The 23,691-nt window shown below is 44.8% G+C and overlaps 1 protein-coding gene and 1 long non-coding RNA gene across 3 annotated transcripts in view; both read right to left on the bottom strand.

The window, feature by feature from the left end:
* Positions 1 to 1,189: 1,189 nt before the first annotated feature.
* The window catches only part of FLVCR2 (FLVCR choline and putative heme transporter 2), a 47,444-nt gene continuing 24,942 nt past the window's right edge, over positions 1,190 to 23,691 (bottom strand). Inside the window, exons 4-11 of one of the 2 annotated variants that reach the window (XM_082233439.1) lie at positions 22,982 to 23,049; positions 22,181 to 22,284; positions 12,831 to 12,941; positions 12,069 to 12,174; positions 11,643 to 11,754; positions 10,734 to 10,789; positions 7,924 to 8,017; positions 1,190 to 3,327 (exon numbers count right to left, since the gene is read on the bottom strand). In XM_082233439.1, coding sequence (XP_082089565.1) covers positions 7,937 to 8,017; positions 10,734 to 10,789; positions 11,643 to 11,754; positions 12,069 to 12,174; positions 12,831 to 12,941; positions 22,181 to 22,284; positions 22,982 to 23,049 — 638 coding nt within the window. In that variant the 3' untranslated portion in view covers positions 1,190 to 3,327; positions 7,924 to 7,936. The remainder of the gene's footprint in view (positions 3,328 to 7,923; positions 8,018 to 10,733; positions 10,790 to 11,642; positions 11,755 to 12,068; positions 12,175 to 12,830; positions 12,942 to 22,180; positions 22,285 to 22,981; positions 23,050 to 23,691) is intronic. The other variant, XM_082233440.1, reaches the window with a different exon arrangement.
* On the bottom strand, positions 12,949 to 19,543 carry LOC309538937. Its single transcript, XR_014222526.1, has 3 exons — positions 18,569 to 19,543; positions 14,291 to 18,181; positions 12,949 to 13,830 (listed from the first exon to the last, which is right to left on the bottom strand). It is a non-coding gene; the product is annotated as an uncharacterized lncRNA (long non-coding RNA).

Genomic DNA, 23,691 nt, shown 5'->3' on the forward strand with positions numbered 1-23,691 from the left:
CAGTGAATATTTTAACATCTCAGACACCGTTACTGGCCTTAAAGGATCATTTGTAAACAAATGTTGAAGGAAGACTCCAGCGTGAAACCAATTAATTGTAATTTTGCAAGTTGTTAACATTTATCACTTGTGTGGCTTGAAGCAAGTCAGTGGGTTTTTAGCCCGCTAATTTCAAGTGCTAATTACCTGACCAATACCAGCATCTTTGTGTTACCATCGATACTGTTCTGTGAATAATCACTGTAATTATTTACATAAGTTCAAGTTTCAACACATTAGATTGTTTTTTTACATTTCATTTCCCTCTGACCTCAGTGTTCCTCTAGTGACATACCCTTAGAATTAAGTTCAGTTTGTTTTGAGTGACAGAACTGAAAAAGAGCTAAAAATCCACTTCTGGTTACCCAGAAAGTTACCCAGTATAACTGCGGAAGGTGGGGGTGGGGGAGAGATTTTGGTGCTACTATCAACAATAGGGAGTTGGAAATCCATTCCAATCTACCACAGACCATTCAGAGATACAGATTTATCTACTGCCTTTCTGACCTTGTTTCACCACAGATTTATTCGAAAACGGGTGCACTAGTGACTTTCTTGCAATTTGCTTCTAACATTCACCAATTTGCTTCTAACATTCACCCGAGCTTGCAAAAAGTGATGAGCAAAGCAATCAAGTGAATTAGCTTCATGGGTCACTTTTGGGTTGTTGGCCAATAAGCCAGAAAAGATAAGAGCAGCATGGGGGGCAGGGTTTGCATGGGCTGGGCGAGTTAACGCTTCACCATAAAAAAAAATAAAAATGCTGCATGTGTAAGAACCTGCCAGTCCCGGAACCTACCTCTTCAGATAGGCTATAGCACTAGACAGATTTCCCTGGATAAGGAAATGGAAGCAGTATATGCAAAGAGAGTGTGTAGGCAGGCCTGAATGAGGATAATACAAAGCCAGGTGTTGGATCTATGGTTCCTTACATCCAATTAATGTGAAAGCCTCAATGCTAACTTCCCCTGTTTCTATGAAGAATGGCCATACATTGCCTGGATATGAATAGCTAGACCTCAAACAAAGAAGTTAGCAGATACAACTTACCTCCATCAAGCTACAAGTTTAGTACCATTCAGTGGAAAGAGGAAAAACAAAGTTGTGGACAATCCCTGAGATCCCAGAGATACAGAGGAGGGTGAGTAGATCAGTTTCATTGCATTTATTTTATTGGTATCCAACCCTTCAAGGAACTCCATGATATGCTCTTCCCTGTTTTATCCTCACAACAACAACCCTGAGAGGTAGATTGGACTTAACAGAGAATGGAGGACCCAAGGTCATGAATTAGGCTTCATGACCAAGCAGAGATTTCAACCTGGGACTGCCTTGGCTCTCTCAGATGAGTTTGGGGGCCTTGTTGTGAATGAGATTAAATTATAAGGATACTTGTCCAATTTAGAAGTGCTATGGGGGCGGGGAGCAGAGTGTTGTGCATTTGTTCTAAAACCATCAAATGCTCATTGGTTTTAGAACAGTATTTGAGGTAGCACTATGTAGCTAATGTCCACAAAATTACATTTTTTATAGTTACACAGTGCTTTCCAAATAATAGCATGACACATCCTAGTCAAAGAGCTCATAAACCAAGCCCAAATTCCCAATACATTGGCAACAGATACTATACAACACGATCTGAAACTAAGAGTTGTACAGGTATTCGGTAGAACTTGATGCCTTCAAAATGAAGGGAAACTGCACTCTAATTTGGAAATGGCACTTCTCTGTCTCAGATGATCGTGGTATGCATGGGGTGGGTGGGGGATTTCTATATGGTTCAACTTATAACCATTTCAAAATACACAAGGTTCATGTTCTGTCCATAAATTAAACGGCACTTTTCGTCCCCTGATCAAAGGTGAATTTCCATGAAATATATATGGTTTAAATAATTTCCATAAACCACAAAGCTAGCCACTGCATACTGTGATTGCTTCCAACACTGGCCCGTTTCTCTGAAACTGCCATCCTTAACAAATTTGGCAATTTGTTGCCAAATTGTTGCATTTCCAGTGTTTCCTGTGTTGTCGTCCTGTGTTTTTTCCAGACCTGTTTTATGACATTTTTCCTGCCTCTTGCAATAAAATGCAATTGCAGTTACTGCTTGTCCTGTGTGTGCTGGCAAAACATTATCAAAGCTTTTAAGACTTCCTACGCCTTTGATTAAAGTTTCCTCAAAGTTTAATTGCTTCTTGTCCAGCACTGCTGGGACAATTAGTGATACATTATACTTTTTGGTTAGCTTATGTTCAGGGGCTTTAGTTACTGCTTTCCTTACATCGTTTTTTTCTCTTTCTTTGAAAACAGTGTTATTTAATTATAGAAGAATAAAATGATACAAGGAAACCAGTAATTAAATTTATGCACCCCTCCCTCCAGGAAGAGTCAACTTTTAATTAACATTGTAGGGGCTCTTCATTGAATAGGACTTTCTTGTGAATAAATGTTACAGAGGTCTATTTGGAACCTCTGTTTTATTGCTGCTTCCAGTCAGTTTGTGGAAAAGCAGTATCTCAAATAATACTAAAAAGCTGTAGTGTGGAAGCAACCTATGACAGGCTGTCCTTTACAAATATTCTTTAAAAACTATTTTCCCCATAACATTTCTGGAGTATTGCCATAATTTGGGTAATAAGAGAGCATTCTCATTTCAAAACTACCGTCCGTTACTTAAAAAAGAATCTTCTCGGGGCTTGATTTACTAAAATATAGTCTACCAACAGGAAGTTTTGAAGGGGAGAAAGCTTCCCGGTGAGGTCTTTCCCCTGTGGCAAATCATGAGTTGTGCTTCAGTTTGGGCTGCTCACAGAGCAAGTGCTTTCTTGTTCTCCCTGAGGAGCAAGGATCTTCCTCTGGATCCATTTCATATCCCATTCAGTAGGTCTGCTGGACACATAACAGGATTAACAAATGGTTGCTCTCAATCCATGCAGTGGAAGAAACGCTGGATTCAGTGATTTGGCTGCAGTGGCCAAGACAAGCCATCTTCCGCTGAGCAACTGCTGCCTTTGGTCCCTTGGGAGAAAGGGCACCAGGACACGCCACCAGGACTGAGGAGCTGGCTCAGGTGAGGGTGACTCAAGTCCTGTGCATTCCTTTCCAGCAGCAGCTTCCTAGATTGTCCTCAGATGCTGGGCTACACCAAGTGTAGTGGGAGGTACAGATGTCAAAGACGAGAATGGAGGTTGGTGGTGGCGCCAGCTGGTCCTCAATCTCCCACCATTAGAATTTTGATTCCTCATACAGCGGCACAGTGCTGGTTTGAGGCACTTTTCCCAATGTCTTCTGAAAGTCAGAGAGAGAGAGAGAAGGGGCACAGTTAGGGGGTGCTCAAAGGCATCAGACAGCAGGAACCTATTACCACACCAAGGTTGCAGGTTCGATCCCTGTTTGGGACAGCTGCATGTTCCTGCATTGCTACAATTCCATGATTCTATGAATATATGCTCCTGAGAAGCATTGCGGCTCTTGCTTTGGGTCCAAATATCTTGAGAGGAAAGGAAAGATCCCAAAGAAGGACACGTACATTCCATTTTCTCTTACCAACAGTGCCTAATCCTTAAAAGGTAAAGGTAAAGGTACCCCTGCCCGAGCGGGCCAGTCTTGACAGACTCTGGGGTTTGTGCGCCCATCTCACATCTATAGGCCGGGGGCCAGCGCTGTCCGGAGACACTTCCGGGTCACGTGGCCAGCGTGACAAAGCTGCATCTGGCGAGCCAGCGCAGCACACGGAACGCCGTTTACCTTCCCGCTGGTAAGCGGTACCTATTTATCTACTTGCCCCCGGGGGTGCTTTCGAACTGCTAGGTTGGCAGGCGCTGGGACCGAGCAGTGGGAGCGCACCCCGCCGCGGGGATTCGAACCGCCGACCTTTCGATCGGCAAGCCCTAGGCGCTGAGGCCCACAGCGCCACCCGCGTCCCTAATCCTTACTGCTGCTCAAAAAAGGTAACAAAGCAAAGTTTAGAAGAAAGAATTCACCCTTAGCTATGAAAGGTGAATTTCATAGGGAAGAATAGTGCTTGGGAGAACTCTGCTTTCCAGAGTGATGGGAGTATCAATCCCCAGAATTGCCCTTCAGCACTACCATGTTGTGATGCTATTTCTAAGTCAAGTCATTGCCTTAATCAAAACAGCACAATCCCAGGTACAATGTTCCCCATCTGAGAAGGCAGGGGCTGATGGGAATTGTAGTCCAGAACAGCTGGAGGGCATCAGGTTTGTGAAGGCTGCAATGATACAGTCGCACCAGGAATGCCCTTCGAGTCGTATCTGTATCCACGCTGCAGGAGCTAATACTTCTTATTCATGTAACAAGTATTTTAAAATCCTGGAGGGATCTGCAGAGAAGGAAGTGGTGCAGGAAATTTAGCCAATTACAAGCTACAAACTCTTGCCTTGTTTCTGTCTCCTGACCACGCACACCATCTGCCTCATCAATTCCACACATTAAAAAGGGTCTGGCACCTCTCCACAAGGAAGCTTGCTGGTGCCTAATGAAGTTATCCATTCATAACAGTAAGGGCATATGCACATACAAAGTGGGTAGAAATATATGGAAACTATTTAACTGTCATGGCCCAAAGAATCCTTGGAACTGTGGCAATTCTTTGTTAGAGGAGCATGGTAAGGCAATGTGATGTCCTCCAGATGTTGTGCCAGCCACCACTGTCACCGGCTAGCAGTGATAGGAGTTGGAATCCAAAAAGCATTTGGAAGACACCACATTGGCTACCCCTGTTAGATTCTCCCCACTGCCTTCGCCAAAGAGTGAAATTCCAAGATTTCCCGGGGAGAAGGAATGAGTCTGTTGTGCTCTAAGAGTACTGTTGACCCAGATCCCACAGAACAGAGAATGATGGAGGTAGATCATTCATCAGGACTTGGCAGAGAGCAAAGTCAGACGTGCTTGCTACCTGTGATCAACTTGCCTTCCATAGTTAATCTTCAGGAAATAGATGCCACATAGGAGACAGCAGTGTCTCTGTGTGGGATAAACCTATCCACAAAGAGTGGAGTCTTTCAAAATGCCACAAGCCTTTACATTCTTCTGGGACAGGTGAATATTTGCAGTTGCCTGGAGAGGCAAATAAATGACAACTAGACCAGCCATTCGCTGAAGGTTACTGATCCTTTCGTGGAGAGAATGGTTATGTATGCAAGGCTGCCTCTCTGTTTTCACCAAACAATAATTATGGCTCAGTCGTACAAGTTTCCAATAGCAAGCCAGTGAACGCTGTTAGAACTGAGGTACAATAAGGTTCACAGACCCTCAAGTGTCCCTATTTCCCAGGGACGTCCCTGATTTAGAGAAGCCGTCCTGGTTTCTGATTTGATCCTGAAATGTCCCTATTTTCATTGGATAAATATTAGAGGGTATAGCGTTGTCCAACCCCTGAGCCATCTGAAGGCAATCCTATATAGGGAAGTGGGTTTTTTAAATGTTTCTTATGTTTTTATATGTTTTTATATATGTTGGAAGCTGCCCAGAGTGGCTGGGGCAGCCCAGTAAGATGTGTGGGGTACAAATAGTAAAGGGGTTAGCAGCAGGGAAGCGAGGGAGATGTGGGGTGGCAGGGTGCCCAAATCGTGGGGAGGGGGGTGTTGATCGCCAGAATATGGCAACCCTAATCCGGTGATCTACATCAGACTTTCCCAACCTGCCCTCTTCTCCCCACCCCCCAAAAAAGACACTAAACAATTGTGCACAGTCTGTTGCAAAGATTAGAACAGACCATGCTTAGCTGAGCAGAAGTAAAGCAAAAATCCCCATCTGCCTCACAAGTCAGGGCCTACAGATCTTTGCATTCCTTTATCACATGCTGGTGGAACTGGTCAGCTGTGCCAGAATATACTGCACAAAATGGCAGATAAATAGCCATTTATAGCTATAAATGGCAGATAAATAGCCATTTATAGCTATAAATAGATAAATAGCCACCAGCTAAGAACCTGCTCCTAGGTGTTAATGCCCAGGTCCAAGCCTCAAAATGCTAACACACTGGTATATTTATAATGCATCTCAAAAGCCTGGCTCATAGTGCAATTGTCCCAATGATTACTTGGTATGGATTTAAAGCCATTTGGTACTGAGGAAACATTGCCTAAAGGCGCCATCTGTGCTAGAAGCAGCAGGGAGGGCCCTGTCATTCATCTGCCTGGTGGGAGGGAAGGAGTCCAGCTGCAGGGCCTCAGCCTGAATGAAGGTTGGGGAAACCTGGAGGATATAAAAAGCCTCAGAGAGAACTCCAGAAAACATCCGGGGATAACTAGGCCTTTAAGTGCGGGCCTGCCATACAAAGAAGACCTTAGCTCTTACTCCTACACCATCTTCAGGCTCTTCATGAGTACCATTGACTAGACTCATAGAGGGCATAGAGGCATTCTAGGTATACTTCGCCACGTTTCTCCACAGAAAGGCTCCAGGAGTCCGGGACTTAAGCGTGCCAAAGCTAACAGCACAGAAGCCAGGCACCCCAAGGAAGAAGGCCAACAGGAGGGCTGTACTTATTGTTGATAGTAACCTGGGACATGGTGGAAGATGGCCTGTGAAACAGAAAGCTATCCTTTTGCGCTTCCACCACCACCTGAGACGCTTCACCCTGCCTCATTGCTGGGCCGGCTCTGCTCTCTTCGACAACCTTCCAGGGGGCACATGAAAGAGGTTGGGAAGGCAACTCTTATCTTCCTATAGTAGGCCACACTCCAGCCACACAAATGTTAAGAGGTTTCTGTACATACAACTCCTCCCTCCAGGTAAGCAAGAAGCCTTGTTACAGCTGAAGGTATGCCAGCCAAGCAGAAGAACTGGAGATGGTGCAGAATAGGTCCAGTGAGGGGTGTAGCCAATGAGGTGATGTGGCCTGGGAAAAGCCCCAAATGCTGGATACCAATTGGGAGATGGGGAACTATAAGCAGAAATGCATTCATACATTTCCGATCTTGCATCTTGTTTGGTCCTGATTTACCATTACTAATGTCAGGTATGGTGCCTGTGTATTAAGTCAGCAATATACCTGAAGGATTTCAGAGTCTTTGAAACAATCAAAACATCATTCCATCCTGCAAGTAATGGATCAGGCACAATAATGGCTTAAGACAGCCGGTATGTAAACATGCTACATTTTGCAAGCAGCAACGCTGAAAGTTGTGGTAGTGCAGCATGTTTTCATCTCAGGATGTCCTTTGCACATGAATGGCACCTTGAAAGATGCATCAATGTTCACATATTGATTGCTCCCTACTCTACAGTGAGCTTGCACATATATATAACCCCCTCAAATGCCATGGATAGAATTCTTAAATAATTGTAAATCTAGCACTTTCTTGCAGCCAGCCCCCTCCCCACCATGTTTTTACCCATTCTTGTTTTGACTGCTTCAGAATTCAGCCCAGCATTAAGAAATGCGTTACTGCATCCAGTGATTGCCTCTTCACCAACAAACTTGAGAATGGTGAGCAATAAATATGTGAGCACACATTTTCAACAAGGGGAAGGTAAGGTTTAAGAAAAGATAGATAGTCAGATGAAGCATATTCAAGCATGTACTTAGCAGCAACATGAAGGTCTCTTCAGGAAAAAGCGTAGAATTAACATTGCAAAGCAAAGTGCTTTGAGAATTGCAATAGTTATTTTACACAAAAAAGGCACCAATCCAGTGGCTGTTCTAACTGGAGGACTTAACATTCCCTTTGACAATTGGTTGGTGGGTGATCAAATTTGCGTCATAAGCCGAATCCAGCATGCTGGCTCCAGTGAGTGTGCTTTTCCCCACACCAAGCCCTTTCTCTACACATTTTGGCCCTGCAACATGCCATTGGTTTGGTGCCAGTGCCATCTCACAGAAAGAGTTGTATAAGCAGGTTAGTATGATTCTCCTACCTTAGTCTGAGAATTACTGATCAGGGGTGGGAAATGATGGGATTAAGGTACAATGTCCATAATTCATTATCTGACAGTTACTGCCCTGGAGTCTCTGTAACAACAGCCATATGTCACAATCCCAAAGAGAGGCAGAATTAAAAACAAAAACAGGAGGCACAGACAGACAGGGAATCGTGATGGAATAAGCTGGTGAAACTCTGCAGAACTGAAAGCAAGTGAGACTTTTGATCACTAAAAATTCCACAGAATGTTCAGCTTTATAAGCCCTGTACTCATTCCAAGGCAGCAGGAGCTCTGATTAACCTAATCCCTGAAGAATTATGTAGTCTCAATGTTAAATAAATTCATTTATTTTAGCTTACTTCTCTTCTGCCAAGTTGTTTCACTTTAACTAAGGAGGCTCCAAATGTTCGCATTAGCATTTTGGGGTCTGAAAGTTATATATTCATGTGAAGCAATGTGTCCCCCCTTAAAATAAAATGAAACCAATTGTGCATTTCTCACTTATGCTTGTGATTCTTCTCAGAACCACTGTGCTCCACCTCTCTGTCGTTCCTTCAGCACCATGTTTTTCCTCCTCTTTTACAACGTTATCCCTAGCAATCAGGGATCATGCAGCAAACATGATGGTGCTACAATGCTGTGTCATTAATCAAATTTGGTACTATCAGAACATCACTGGAAAGTAAACAAAGCGAATTCTGAAATGTGTTAGTGTTTACATTGTTTGTAGGTCATTTTATTATTGTTAGCCACCCTGGGCTCTCTTTGGAAAGAAATAATAAATGAAAGAATAAATGAATTCAAAGTGAAAACAATGCTTTCCACATCACATTACCTTTCCACATTACCCTGGGCAAAGGAACACATCAATAGCCTGAGCGGGTGCCACAGAGAGAGGAACATTGATAACATTGCTGCCTGGGCTGCTGCCAAGCAACGCATGCTATACCTTTGGCCCTCCAGATGTTGCTGAACTACCATTCCCATCATCACTGGTCATTGGACATGTTTGCTGGGGCTGATGGGAGCTGTAATTCAGCAATATTTGGAAAGTAAATTTCCCCCCACTACTGTTGCAGTCACTCCTTCTCTTGGTAAGTGATGACACATTTCTTAGAGACCCTCCAAAGAAAAACAAAAATCAGGATAACAATGTGAATTAAAGGAAACTCCTCTCTTTTGGCTTAGTCCTATTTGTAACTCCATAAATCAGAATCCAAGACCAGAATCTTCATTATATATTGCAGAAGAGAATCCTTCATTTACCCAATTCAGCATGACCTAATTCAGAGCTAGAATTGCCTTTTTCCCCCCTGGTAGAGAGTCTGTCCCTTTTAACAACTGCATTACAGGCAAGTCTTTCCTATCCTGTATCCCAGGAAAAGGTTCAGTTGCTGAATTCTTGCCTGCCACGCAGATGTCTAGAGCACAGGTACCCTGTCAGAAAAACAGTTCGCTACATAAACTAAATATTTCAATATTTGGCTTTACACAGAAGAATCACATAACTGTCACTGTATCGAATGCAGGGAGCTTAAGCATTAGGGAGTTATTTGAAATTTGTTAGTTTTGTTTGCCTTTTCAAGAACTGTCTTCTGATGAAGAGTTAAAACACATTGATGGCCCAGGTTTTACTAAATATGTCTGTTTTGAAGTATTGAGTACAGGCAACTTGCAACTTCCGTGCATTTACACACCTGGCAAAAAATAAAAATAAAAAGAGGGAAGAAAGGAGGGGAAAAACTTTGGCGATCCCACCCGCCTTTGAACCCGATGTGTTTTGACCATGTGTGTTCTTGGCTTTACTCACTATCCCCAGAATGTAACCCCAGGGTAAGTTGAGAGTCACCTGTACTACTGTGCGTCTGCTACAAAACTTTGCCAAAGATATATGCCAGATACAAAAATCAAATAGTCAGAATATAGACAACAAAAGTAGCAAGGAAAACTTTGGAGGAAAAGCAGAAATGCCCATCTGGTTCCTGTGCACAAGGGTCAACTTACAGGCACAGACTCTTAGAGCTGGAAGGGATCAGCAGCCCATTTCTCAGCTGAAAGGCAGGATCGCCCACTCATCAGACAGTGTGCCCAGTGACACCTTTACACTGTGAGCACCATCACACCCACCCTCTATCTTGTTGCACTGTCCCATGGATTGCATAAGCCCATCTAATCCCCAAGGGGCTCTTATTATGTTCTCAGAAACAGAATGTTCTCAGAATTATCAGGGATGCTGGGAGTTGCAGTCCAGCAACATCTGGAATGTTACAGGTTCCCTAGTCCTAAATGAATCTAAGATCAGCCAGAGCAGCTCCCTGCTGGAGCCTCCGTAATCCCTCCCAATCTGCTCTGGAGGGTCTGCTAACACTCACTGGGTTTGGGGAACCCTCTGGGGCACATTTTTGGGGGGCACATAGTGGGCAGGGAGGAGAGTAGGTTCAGTGTGCAGAAGTGAAGTCCATTACCCATAATCTTTCACCTTTCTTTAAGCTGCTGTATTTGCATTTACTTAAGGTTACAAAGAGCCTAACACTGGTCTGGCTAGTGCACCAGATGTATGCCCTCAAACACAGAGGTTTCCAGCATGTCTCTCTCAGTACTCGCAGCTGGTCCCAGGCACATGCCACACTTTCTCCTGGAGGAGAATCCAACAGCGTTCAACCGTTAACAACCCAAACCTGGCACAGCTGAGGCATCAGCGATACTCCCTCAAGCTGGCACAGTTATTCATCACGATAATAGCAAAGGAGACTCACAGGTGGGAACGGCCATAAGCTACCAGCATAAATAGATGATTTACTCACAGTCTGTTCATCGCGCAGGTTGGCCTGCTGTCTCCGGAGATCTGCTTTGATGAAAGCTGGAGCATTGGAGGAAGAGAAAACAGAGTCAGGAAGTCACTGTATGTTGACCATAAGCAGCTCTTCACAGAGCAATGGAGCTCAAGGCAGGGAGACATGAAGAACATGGCTTACGACTCAGAAAGCACAACTGAAGTAGGGAACAGGGTCTGTCCTCTCCATGGTGGAAAATAAATTATTTTTAAATCTTAGAACATCTAGTCCACTTCTTAAATCTACTCCACTTCTTAGCTACCAAAACAGGTCCCCAAGGCAGCTTCCAGATTAAAAGCACAATAACACAATAAAAACACAACAGGATATTAATTCAATTATTAAAACAGCAGCATGGAAGAACACAAAACAACTGGGTTGGCATAAATAGGGCTATTGGAGAAAGAGGGTTTTCTTTGCATTTTAATGAGAAAGGTACCTAATGCTCACTTCTTGAACGTACATGCAAACTGAAACACAGCTATTTTACTTGGAAAATTGTGTATGTGAGTCAAAACTGCATACAAAAAAAATGTGTTTGTTAGGAGAAATTTTCACTCAAAGACATCTCAGCCTTTTGGCTAAGAAACCATCCTCTATTTTTTAAGACGCTGATGAATTATCTTGAGGATTAAAAAATAATAATAATAACGAAATGCTGCAGAAGTGTGGAGAACTGAGTTTAAGACTGAAAGAGAAAATAACTGGAAGAACCAAATTTGACAGATATGCCATCCCTGGGTTAAAAATAACTAATCAAAGTGATTCAACATTACAGCCCTACCCTAAACGTCAGTACTTTAAGCTGGGGAAGCAATACAAGAGTTGTAGGAAGCAGGACCTGAAAAAGGTTTGACAATGATTGGACAGTGTAGTTACCAGTTATAACAGTGCCGACAAACAGGAAGCTGCAGAGGAAGAGGTTTCCTGCTTGAGTTCCAAAATGTTCAAAGATCTGTGCTTGGCTAATGGTGAAAATTATTCCAAATATCTGAAACCAGATCAAAAAAGAGTTACAAAGAAGAAACTGAAGAAAGCTACTGCAGCACAGTCTGGTCACACCGCTACGCCTAGCACACTGGCAAAGCTAAGCAGGGTCCAGTATGGTTTCAAACTGGATGGGAGATCATGTATTGAGATTCCTGCATTGGAAAGTGTTTAGAGTCCCAACTCAGAGTTCCAGCTCTACAATTCTATGATACCACCTTGAAGAGCTGGATTCATCAACAGAATTCCAGTGCAACAGCAATGCCAAGCTAAGAAGTGAGTCTGTTTACCTGCTATATTTTCGGAGCACGCACTCACCTGTGCAGCTACATTAAGGAGGCCCGATGACGTCCCTTCCGATTCTGGGTATGTCAGTTCTGCCGCAAATTCAAAGCCCAGTGGTAGGTACCCAGTCATGAAGAAACTGCCAAGAAAGATTGGTGGGGAGGAAAGCATCAGCAGCTGCAACGTTTGGGCCATGCAGTTTCAAAATGAGGGTGCTTCTCCAAACCCCACTTCAGTCTCAAAGGCATAACCCTATTTGCTTCCCCATGGCCAGGAGCAGCTGGTGGTGCAGAGCAGGATGGCATAGCTTACCTTGCTTCCTATTAGTTACTGCTGGTAACCAAGAGGGGAGGGAGTGAGGCTGCAGGGAAGTCAGTGCAGTGCAGACACAGCAGCAGAAGTGTCTGATTGGCTGTGCGGCAGCACCTGTACTGCACCAACCTCCCAGATGCCTCGCCTCTTTACTGTCAGCAACCTCCACATTGGGAAGCCAGGTCAACAACAGCACAGCACCCTACCCCACCAGCAGCTGTTGCCCAGAGCATTTCATTCCACCATGCTCTGCAATGCAAGATGTTCATGGTCAGCAGAGACATGAAAGGATATGTTGGCTGCTATGCATATCCCAGAGTTCTCACTTTCCATTGTTTGTGGTACTTTCTTACTCTTCACTGGAGAGAGAAAGAAGAGGCATCTTCATCTCCATGTCAGAGGCAGCTTCCAAATGCCTTGAGAGGGAAACTCCTTCGAAGAATAGAAAATTCACCCTGGGTGTGAGAGGAGAAGCAAACTTACCCCAGCACACCAGCTGTCACAAAGACCACCCAGATATGGCCTAGGTCCAGAGTAAACGTGAAAACCACCATGCCTACAAATGACATGATGTAAACCAACAGAGTTGTCTGCCTGTAACAAACAAAACACAATCAGAATTAACCTACTGCTCTTACACTGTATTCAATGTTTTTAAATTCAGATTTTATTACATTTTAACTAAAATTAAGTTCTATTGTGGGGGGGGGGGAACCCAATAAAAAATCAAATTAATCCAACAGCCTGACAATATTCATCTTTGCATGCAAGAAAGTTGAAGGCTCCTCAACCTGCAGCCAGGCCGGCAAATGTCTCCTAACAGCAAGAGACCAAAGGAGGTCATGCAATCAGACCTAGAACTCGTGGACATCCAAGGAAGCTTAGTGTTGAAAGATTCGGGATGGCTAAAATAAAGTACAGTCATACCTTGGTTGTCGAACACCCTGGAACTTCGACATTTTGGCTCCCGAACAATCAAAACCCAGAAGTGACTGTTCTGGTTTTTGAACATTCTTTTGGAAGCCGAACATCCAATGGGGCTTCCGCAGCTTCTGATTGGCTGCAGGAGCTTGCTGCAGCCAATCAGATGCTATGATTTGGAAGTCGAACACTTTGGAAGTCGAACTGATTCCCTTCAACAACCAAGGTACTACTGTACTTAATTCACGCAGCGTGTAGTTAAACTATGGGACTCAATGGGCAAATAGCCTGATCCGGCAGGCTGTTCTTAAGTTCTTAGCTATAGAAAGTGGCAGGCCAGTCCCACCTAATTAGGCAGAGTGAAGGGGCCACCTCAGGGGTCAGGTAATAGCACCAAGTTGTTGGAGCACAGATCTATGTGGTGTGCATAAGCTGCCTCACACCTCCTAGGCTACCTTGCTGCCCTCAGTTTCAGTGGAGGAGGGTGTCTCATCACTAGGGCTGAAGTAAAATTCAAGCAACGGAGCATTTTGTGTCTGTACAGGGAATGGAGGAGATATGCCTGTCGGGATTTAAGCCTGCCTTCAGGAGAAAGTGGCCACTCTCCAGGCACCCGGCTTAAATCACCAGTTGACCTCCCTGTCTGCATTCCCGGCAAGGTCCAGGCAAGGTCACGATCGGCGATCCTCCTCATGCGCGAGGAGAACACACCACTCTTTCCTGCCCCCCCAGGGGCAGGGGAAAGAGATAGACAGAAACGTATTTACATGCCTTTATTTCTGTCTTTGCAGCGTTACAGAGAAACACGTCTGCTCTCTTCAAACTCCAACAGCAGAGAGACAAACTCCACCTACTGTACTTCCAGTACAGCTCATATTACACTGTGAGCTAATTCCGGTGCTTCGCACTGTGAAAAGACTGCCCCTTTGTTTCCCACAGAACAGTACCCAACATTCCCATTATGTTTTGCTTCCAAGCTAGCAGCTGCTCGTAGCCGCATTGCTCCTTTTCCGTAACAATGCCATCCTCTCTTTCACCACAGGCAGCAAAATGTATTGAGCTGGCCCTAGAAAGAGACTGTGGGTATATCTAGAATGTCACTTTTAAATTTCTGTAATTAAATTAAACACAGGGTATCCTAGACAGATGCTGGTAAGAACCAATAGGTATAGGAAACTGGAGAAATTAACAAGGCCAGTTAGTGAAGCTGACACTCGGCTTATTTCTTGAGAAGCTTTCACTAGTATGCAGGGATTAAAGTAGAGAGCGCAGTCAGGAATGCAGGAAAATCAAAGGACAACTTGCGGATATAAAAAGCACATGAAAATCACTCCCTGCTGCATTTGCCTAGGAAATTAATCTACAGCCGCTCTGAAGGAGATGGCAGCTATTTTTATGCAAGAGCAGAGGTAGAATGGGGGTCCTGCAACAGTCACCTGAACTTTGCACTGCATCTTACTGCATTGTTAAGCTATCTACCTCAGTCAGAGAGACAGGGAAAAGAGCCTCATGCATGAGCCTGAACCAGCTTCCTGAATTCCCCAAAAAACCCCACTGCAGTGTTATGTCACTGTAGGGACAACAAAATGGTGGCTGCCTGGTTATCATAGGAGGAGCACCGCTGCCGCTGCCATCGCTCTTCTTGCCTTCCTTGTCCTCCTCCTCTGCCAGAAGTAGGGCCCCGCCAATATGTCCTACCCCTCATTTCTTACATCTGTAATTCAAAAGTTGTCAAGTCCTGCTCTACCTCTTGTGTAAAAGAGCAATACTTCCCATTGCTCAGGGACCAGTGAGAAAGCCTGACCTGGAAGATTTTCTAAAGGTCAAGGAGCATCCTCTACGGCTTGGAAGAGGCTTCTGTAGCTGCTCTCAACATGAACTGGCTGAGGTCCCTAAGGTCACCAGCTTCTGACCTATAGCGTGGCAAAGTCCAGACAAACGCTCACATGTGGTATTGTGAGATACTGTGGTTGAATAAAAAGGACGCGGGTGGCGCTGTGGGTTAAACCACAGAGCCTAGGACTTGCCGATCGGAAGGTCGGCGGTTCGAATCCCCACGACGGGGTGAGCTCCCGTTGTTCGGTCCCTGCTCCTGTCAACTTAGCAGTTCGAAAGCAAGTCAAAGTGCAAGTAGATAAATAGGTATTGCTCTGACGGGAAGGTAAATGGCGTTTCCGTGCGCTGCTCTGGTTCGCCAGAAGCGGCTTAGTCCTGCTGGCCACATGACCCGGAAGCTGTACGCCGGCTCCCTCGGCCAATAAAGCGAGATGAGCGCCACAACCCCAGAGTCAGTCACGACTGGACCTAATGGTCAGGGGTCCCTTTACCTTTACCTTAAAAAGGTAACAAGCTTTCTGTTCCCAGCAGCAAACAGCATGGCGGGGCTGTACCTCTCCCCTGACCTTTGGCTGGTGTGTTACTGCATTATCCTGGGATGGGGAGGAGCACAGTGGCAGCAAGGTTGGCATGGTGCAAGTGCACTGGCAGAGCCAATCTAGTATTCCTGGTGGTGCATTTGGGAAGTCTGATTCACGCTCCTCACCCTCTCCCTCATTGTATGTGACAACATCTCAGTTGGACAGAGGTGGGCAGCACAGCCCCGGGCTGCTGGCTATACATTTGCCAGAGAGAAGGGGGGTTAGTAATGGCCTCTTGCTTTGGGACACTCGCCCACGTAACCTGTCAGGATTGAAGCCTTCAATCAACCAAGAAAGGTCTCCCTGCTTCTCCCAACTACTGGCCATTTAATTGGTCATTTTTTGAACTAGCAAGACCTGGGGGACCTTTACTAACTGAAACCTCTAATCCTAAATAAACTTCCTTAGAAGTAAGTCCACTGAACTAAATGGAACTTCCTTCTGGGTAAATATCTTGTTCATGATGATGGACACCGTGCAATTGTACAGCCATCTTATTGTCTGTACCATGGCCTTTTGTACATGCTACTACACAGGAAACAACATACAATCACTTCCTGCATCATTTTTGAAGCATATTTATCTGGAATGGCAGAGCTTTGAAGCTGATCCAAGCTACTTTACAGTATTAGAATAAGAACAGGAGTGAGAGCAGGGCTTCAGTATGCTTGCTAAGTATTCCTTGGGTGGAGCAGGGATGGTGAGAGGCATTTTACACAGAGATTTTTAGGATCTCCCTGGATTTCGCCTTTAAAAAATCTGCTAAGGAACAGGAAGGGATGTCTTTTAATATGGGAAGAGGACAAGAGAAGCTGAGACTGAGTCATCCAAACCTAGTTAGCACTCTGCAGTTGAGTTTGCTATTAAAGGGAGTGAGATTAAGGGCAGTCACGATTTGCATTCTACTTCTAGTCAACTGCAGAAGAGCAGTAACTCAGCAGGGCTGCTAAAGTACAGAGCTACTGTTTACAGTGGTAGGAGGTATATATAAGTTTAGTGATTACAGTTCTGCGTTGGGTCAGAGATCTATCCTTAAGGCTTAATGGGAGGGCAGCCTGCTATTTTCAGAGCAAACATGCACAGAACAGCAAGAAGCTGCCAAGCTGTTATATCAGGGATAACCAGGATACAGTAAAATTGTATCCATCTTGCTTCACTCTGAAAAAGCACTCTCTGTAAGGACCCTGCATTCCAGAGAATGGCTTGGAAGGAAGGATGGGTACCTTTCCCAGTTATATAAAGGGCAGATCAGCAACAGCTGCCTTACGTTGCCCCTGTCAAGCTAAGAGAAAAGGAAAAAATAACGCCCCGCTCTTTGGTTTCAGCCCAAAGAGTGTCACACAAGCCCTTACCAGCATGATCTAATTGGTCATGCAACTTCTCAAAAGCTTCCTTCTCAAATGATAATAATAATTTTAAAAACCTCTTCCTGTACTTTAGGGGATTTACAGCATTGGTGCTTGTGTCTGCATGGATTAATTTTTATCCATAAGAGGTAAAAATGGCAAGAGGCTTTGCAGGATCCTTGTTAAATCAGATGAGCAGAAACACATCACTCCCTAGCAGCTAAATTCACCCAAAAGAATTCATTTTACTCACCTCTGTTTCAGGGTAGTCCTACATGTTACTGTGGGAAGCAGGCCGATCCCCCCCCCCAGGAAGTGATAGTTGAACCCTTAGCCGATAAATATCTACAAATTACACATCTGGGAGCCATATTTGCTTTGGCAGCCAAGAATCTCCAGTCCAGTCATGTTAATGCATCATATTTTATGCTGTTGATTTTCATGCTGACTTTTATGCTGTAGATGTTGCTGGTTATGTTGTGCAATTTTAGAGGAATCCATTTGTTGTTCATTGTGAAAGCCTTTGGCTATATACAATAAACTGATGGACTGACTGATTGATTGATACTGAGGGAAGCATAAACCAAGTGTTCACCTCACTGCACTAAAATGGGGGCCATGGGGTATCTGCAGGGGAGAAGGGTTTATCCTTCCCCTGAAAGTCTATTATTTGCCAAGATAATAATGCCTCCTTCCTCCTCCACACACTTATCTTCTTCACTTGTTCCTTCTGTCATCATAGCTTAACTACGTATAGAGCCTCTATAGAAAGCATGATGTTAAGCAGTGCTAAAAACTAGCCATTAGGGGCTGCTGTTTAAGACAGAAAGCCCTTTGACGGAGATTTCCATGCAGTGGCACAGCTGCCTTCTGGGAAGTATAAATCAGCAAGGTCACCCGCCTGGAGCAGGCCTGGATTGAGTCACACCACCAGTGTCACAACACTTGTGAGGATATAGGAAGTATCCTTATACAGGGTCACTGAATTATAGTATGTGCAGCTAGAAGGACGGTAACAACCTCTGTGCCGCACATTGGGTAATTTAAAAAAACAACAACATTTAGAAACACTTAAGCATATTTATGAAACCCAGATATTTAAGGACTGTTTGAACACACCACAGTGGCAGAAAATTAAAAGTTTTTGTCCCTAGGTCCCAAACTTTCTTTTTTAAAAAATATGCTTTTTATTAAGTTTTCATTTTATATACACAAACAAAATACACTAATATTTCATATCCTTTTACAACCATCTATCTTTACACTCTACAGAGCATTGACGTCCCTCCCTCCCTTCCGCAGGTTTTCTTATTCCAATCTCTGATCCACAGTTCCTTAGTGATATCTAGATCATGACATAAGATTTATTTCAGCCTTGCTAACGTCTTCACATTTCTACAGTTCTCACTTATATAGTCCACGAATTTACTCCATTCTTTTTGGAACTTTGTTTCCTCCTGATTGCGGATCCTGTGAGTCAGTTTTGCTAATTCCGCATATTCAACCATCTTCGTCTGCCACTCCTTACGGTTGGTACCTAGGTTCCAAATTTTCAATAGTTCTAGCTTTGCAAAACCGAAGACACCCTGACAACCTGCAGCCTTCTGCAAAATTCCCACTTCCTAGCTCTTCACCACTCAACTTTTCAATTCCAGTCCATTATTAACCTCTCCTGCATCCTGAAGAGTGCTTTGAGATCTGTCTTTGCTCTTGGTTTTCCTCACAGTACTTTGTGGGCACTCTCACTCACTTTCACTGCCTTATCACAGAAAATCTTCCTGCTGAGGTAAGGGCATTTGTTTTATCAGATAAAAACTTGTATTGCTTCAGTTTTTATTATATTAGTGGTCATGAGGTTGTTTTTCATAGTTGGCTTTAATTGCTGTGAGCTGCCTTGAGTGGTGTGAAGGCACCAGAGAAGCAGGAAACACATTTTTATATAACTAAATACATTTGCAGGGGAGAATCAGTGGCCGGGGGTGAATTCAGCATCCCTACCTCCTGCCCAGCAAATCGTTCCTTGTGTCTGCACACATCTGCCAAGAGAACATCTAGTCTGGACCTAAGAGGAATATTGTGGTGCATCTCAATTCCCCTTTACTCTAGCTACCCACCTCTCTTTCCCTAGAAACACATTCAAAAAGTTGCACACGTATCTTAGGAAGTACATCAATGCAATATATATTAGGGATGCTACACACTTAAGCCAGCCTTTCTACAATATGAGGGACGCGGGTGGTGCTGTGGGTTAAACCACAGAGCCTAGGACTTGCCGATCAGAAGGCCAGCGGTTCGAATCCCCGTGACAGGGTGAGCTCCCATTGCTCTGTCCCTGCTCCTGCCAACCTAGCAGTTCGAAAGCACGTCAAAGTGCAAGTAGATAAATAGGTACCGCTCTGGCAGGAAGGTAAACGGCGTTTTCGTGCGCTGCTCTGGTTCGCCAGAAGCGGCTTAGTCCTGCTGGCCACATGACCCGGAAGCTGTACGCCAGCTCCCTCGGCCAATAAAGCGAGATGAGCGCCGCAACCCCAGAGTCGGCCACGACTGGACCTAATGGTCAGTCTGGTCTATTGGACCAGGAGCGCACCAATCCCATCTGCACAGTGGAACCAATGGAGTGGTTGCGTCATTTTCAATCCTTGTTTCATGACCAGGAAGTCCAACATTATAAACTATGCATCCAATTGGAGGACCTACCTCATTGGCCACCAGTAACTGCAAAGGAAGTTGAGAACCTAATCGCACAATTAAAGAACAATAAGGCCCCAGGGAACGATTATATCCCTGCTGAACTTCTGAAGTCTAACATTGGCTGGTGGGCCCCCCTGTTGGCATCTCTATTTTCCTGGATTGACTCAACGGGTCTACTTCCAGATGGCTGGACAGAGGCAATAGTTATTCCAATCTACAAAAAAGGACCTAGGCCAGACCCGGCGAGCTATAGACCAATCAGCCTTCTGCCCATACCCAGCAAACTATAGGCCAAACATCTTTATATTAAGCTAACCAGCTGGCTGGAAACTGAAGCTATTTTAGCGGAAGAGCAGGCGGGTTTTAGGCAAGGCAGATCCACCATAGACCACTGATTCACCCTAGCCTACCTAATTGACAAATATGCCAAAAAATCCCGTGGGGTGCTATACGCAGCCTTTATCGATCTAAAGGCTGCCTTCGATTCAATTCCACGTGCAAGACTCTGGGATAAATTGAGCGCATCAAGTATAGACAAAAGACTATTATTTTTGATTAGCTGTTTATATAAAGACACGGTGCTGTATGTAAGAACTTCGTTAAATGGCCATCTTATAGGACCAGTTCCTGTCAGCAAGGGGGTCAAGCAAGGTTGCATCCTGGCCCCAGTTCTATTCAACTTCTACATCAATGATATGGTTAACTGCTTGTCATCTCCGGACTTCCATGCCCCCAAACTGGCTGACAAATCAATATCCGTGCTTTTGTATGCTGATGATGCGATACTTCTATCTCGAACAAGAATAGGCTTAAATAGGATCATAGGTGAATTTTCAGCATACTGTAGGAGAGAGCAACTGGTAATAAACTATCAGAAAACCAAAATCATGGTTTTTGGAAGGAAATGCAGACAGTATAGCTGGAGGATGGACAACCAGACAATCGAACAGGTTAAAGCCTTTAAATATCTGGGTATCGTCTTCCAGTCGACCGGGTCCTGGGATGTCCATCAAAAATATGCCAAAGAAAAAGCAGCTCAAAGCATTAAGATGCTGTCGCGCTTCTTTTACACGAAGGGGGGCAGATATATCCCAGCTGCCCTTGAGGTCTTTCAGGCAAAACCTCTGGCGCAGTTACTGTATGGGGCACAAATATGGACGGGGAACCACTGCTCAAGTCTTGAAATTGCTCAGTCTAAATTTCTAAGGCAGATATTCGGTGTCCCCTCCTGTGTCCCAAACGCAGCTTTACGCCTCGAGGCCTGCCTCCCATCTGTAGAAACTCAGAGCTGGCAAAGAACACTCAACTATTGGCTTCGCCTTAATCTAAATCCACCCGGTCTACTGCCTCTAGTAATGCAAGACCCTCATAAAAGCATGTGGTTCAAAACTGTGCATCAAAAACTCCTTACATGCGGTCTGCATTCGCAATCCCTACTATCAATGGGCCTTAGTAAAGCAAAGAGCCTAATAGGCCAGCGCCTGAAAGACATTGAACGGCAAAACAACCTGACTATTCTAAAGAAAATGTGTCCATGGTATACTTACTCTCCCCCTGCCCACTTTGACTTCCCAGCTTCATATTTGTCTAAATTAACCATCCCAAAATACAGACGCGCCTTTACATTGGCTAGATGGGATGTTCTTCCCTCTGCCGTACTCGAAGGTCGTTACCAAAAGACTCCATTTGAAAAACGACTCTGCCCATGCAGAGATGGTAACACGGAAACAGTGTCCCACGTCCTTCTATCCTGCCCCCTTTATAAAGACCTAAGGAATGAGATTATTACTCCACTCATTCTCCCCAACCCCGGCCGTCCACAAGACATTATACTGTTCTTTCTCTTATCTGACGCGGACAGTCAGACAACAGAGAAGGTCGCAAGGTACATCGAGAGAGCTGTGAAATTAAGGGCCACCATCTGAGTGACAGACGTGTTCACCTGACGGACCTCCTTTTGTTTGTTTTTATCCCCTCTTTATGTTTATTTTATTTTATTTCTAATTCTTGTATAGCTGTGGCCTGTTGGCTTTGCTAATAAAGTTCTGATTCTGTACGCCAGCTCCCTTGGCCAATAAAGCGAGATGAGCGCCGCAACCCCAGAGTCGGCCACGACTGGACCTAATGGTCAGGGGTCCCTATACCTTTACTTCTACAATATATAAAAATGCTCTTGGACCTCTTGGCAAGCCTTTACCCCAAACTGTGATCCCCGCCTCTTCCTCCTACCAACCTTTTAAAAAATAAACAAAATGCTATACTTTCTCTTAGTCTCTCCAATCCACAGTTCATTTAGTTAGGACAAGCACAGCCTCACACTGCAAATAGTAGACGTCACAGGCGCATGTGCCAAGGATTTCAGCCAAATAGCTCCGAAGCTCTTCCAAAGCAGGAAGCAGCTCCTGCAGAGTTTCCCCCTATACTTACCGGCTGAATAGGGGTGGTATAAAGGACTTACTTGTATGTTTTGGTTCTGTCCAACCAGAGGCCAGTGATCAAAGCTCCAACCATGCCAGCCACTACAATGGTGAGGCCAATTCGACCAGCGTTCAGCTGCTCATCCTGCATCAGCAACACACAAACGCACAGAGCAGTTTGCTTTCAAGCACGCAAACAGCTGGAGGGGCAACAGGAGACCTCGGGGTGGAACCAAGAGCACTGAAAACCGATGTGGTACGCAGGACCCAGGGGTTAGGCTAGGACCAGAGAGACCCTGCTCAGGGCTCCACTCCAGCAGTGAGGCTCACTAGGTGAGACTCTTCCTTCAGGCAATGGAATGAGAACCTGCTCCAGCCTGAGGACCACATACTCACATGCACAATTTCCCAAGGGCAGCATGCCAATGATTAAAGAGGCTGGAGGCAAAAGTGGGCATGGAGTAGGGAGAATCTGGAGGCATTATCAGCACTACTAGGCTTTGAAGACACTGTTGGGAGGCGGTATTATATTCCTGATCCACACGCGTACACAAAATCAGGAGTGTTTTTCCCACGCACAAGGCTTAAAATGACATTCTGCTTGGAATACGCATGCATGAAATCTGCCTTGATTTTTCGAACGCCTCTCTTCCTTTTCCCCTTGAGCATCAGAAAACGACTGAGCGCTCACATACATGGAATTAAGAGGCTCAGAAATGATTTTCAGCCTCGTGTTCTCATTCTAAGGCTCCCCCAGAACAGAGGATCGCAGGCATCTATTGTGCAGCAAGAGCCAGTGTCCTGAAGGGGAAGCCATGACAGCTGAACAGAACGTCACTTACCTTATAGTGGCTGATCACCATGCGGGTGAGTAGGGTCGAGAGAGCATAGAAGCAGCCTGTGTTTAAGCCTGGAAGATAGATAACAAGACAGCAAATTCATAGTGTGCCCTGGATTACGAGACACACAGCAGCACTGCCAGGTCTCAACCACAAAATCCAGTGAGGTCAAAGCTAAACCGGGGTTTGAACCCTTGTTAAAGTCTGGATGAACACACATAGACCAGCTTTGTTGTCTTTGCAATCTTGATACTAATCTTCAGGTATTTCCTGAACACACACAACACCCTTTCCTCTTCCTGCAATTGTACACTTGAGTTTATTTATTGGGACAGGGGGGAATTTAAGAAATACAGTACTAAAATGCAGGCGCACAGACGGGACAATGACTAGAAGAGGACATTACTTTGGAACAAGCATCATTCAGTCACATCAAAGCTGTTGTCTCATTAGCCAGGTAGGAGCTGGAGGGAGGGTAGAGATAATGAAAAACCCAGAGCACAGGTGAGAGGGATGCGGTACACAGGGATGCAGCCTGCAACTCCTCTTTCACAATTTTCTAGAGGAGGCAGCTTTTGATGTACACTTTTATTGCAGCCCAGCTCTCCCCACAAGCCCAGCCACTGCCGCTGTCACCATTCATACTTCTAAAATAGCATGGTGTTTCTTCACAGCTCCATCAATGTCTCTAGCGGAGCCTTTCGCTGCGTTTC

The sequence above is a fragment of the Podarcis vaucheri genome (genome assembly GCF_965113315.1).
Source record: "Podarcis vaucheri genome assembly, chromosome: 1".
NCBI lineage: Eukaryota > Metazoa > Chordata > Lepidosauria > Squamata > Lacertidae > Podarcis > Podarcis vaucheri.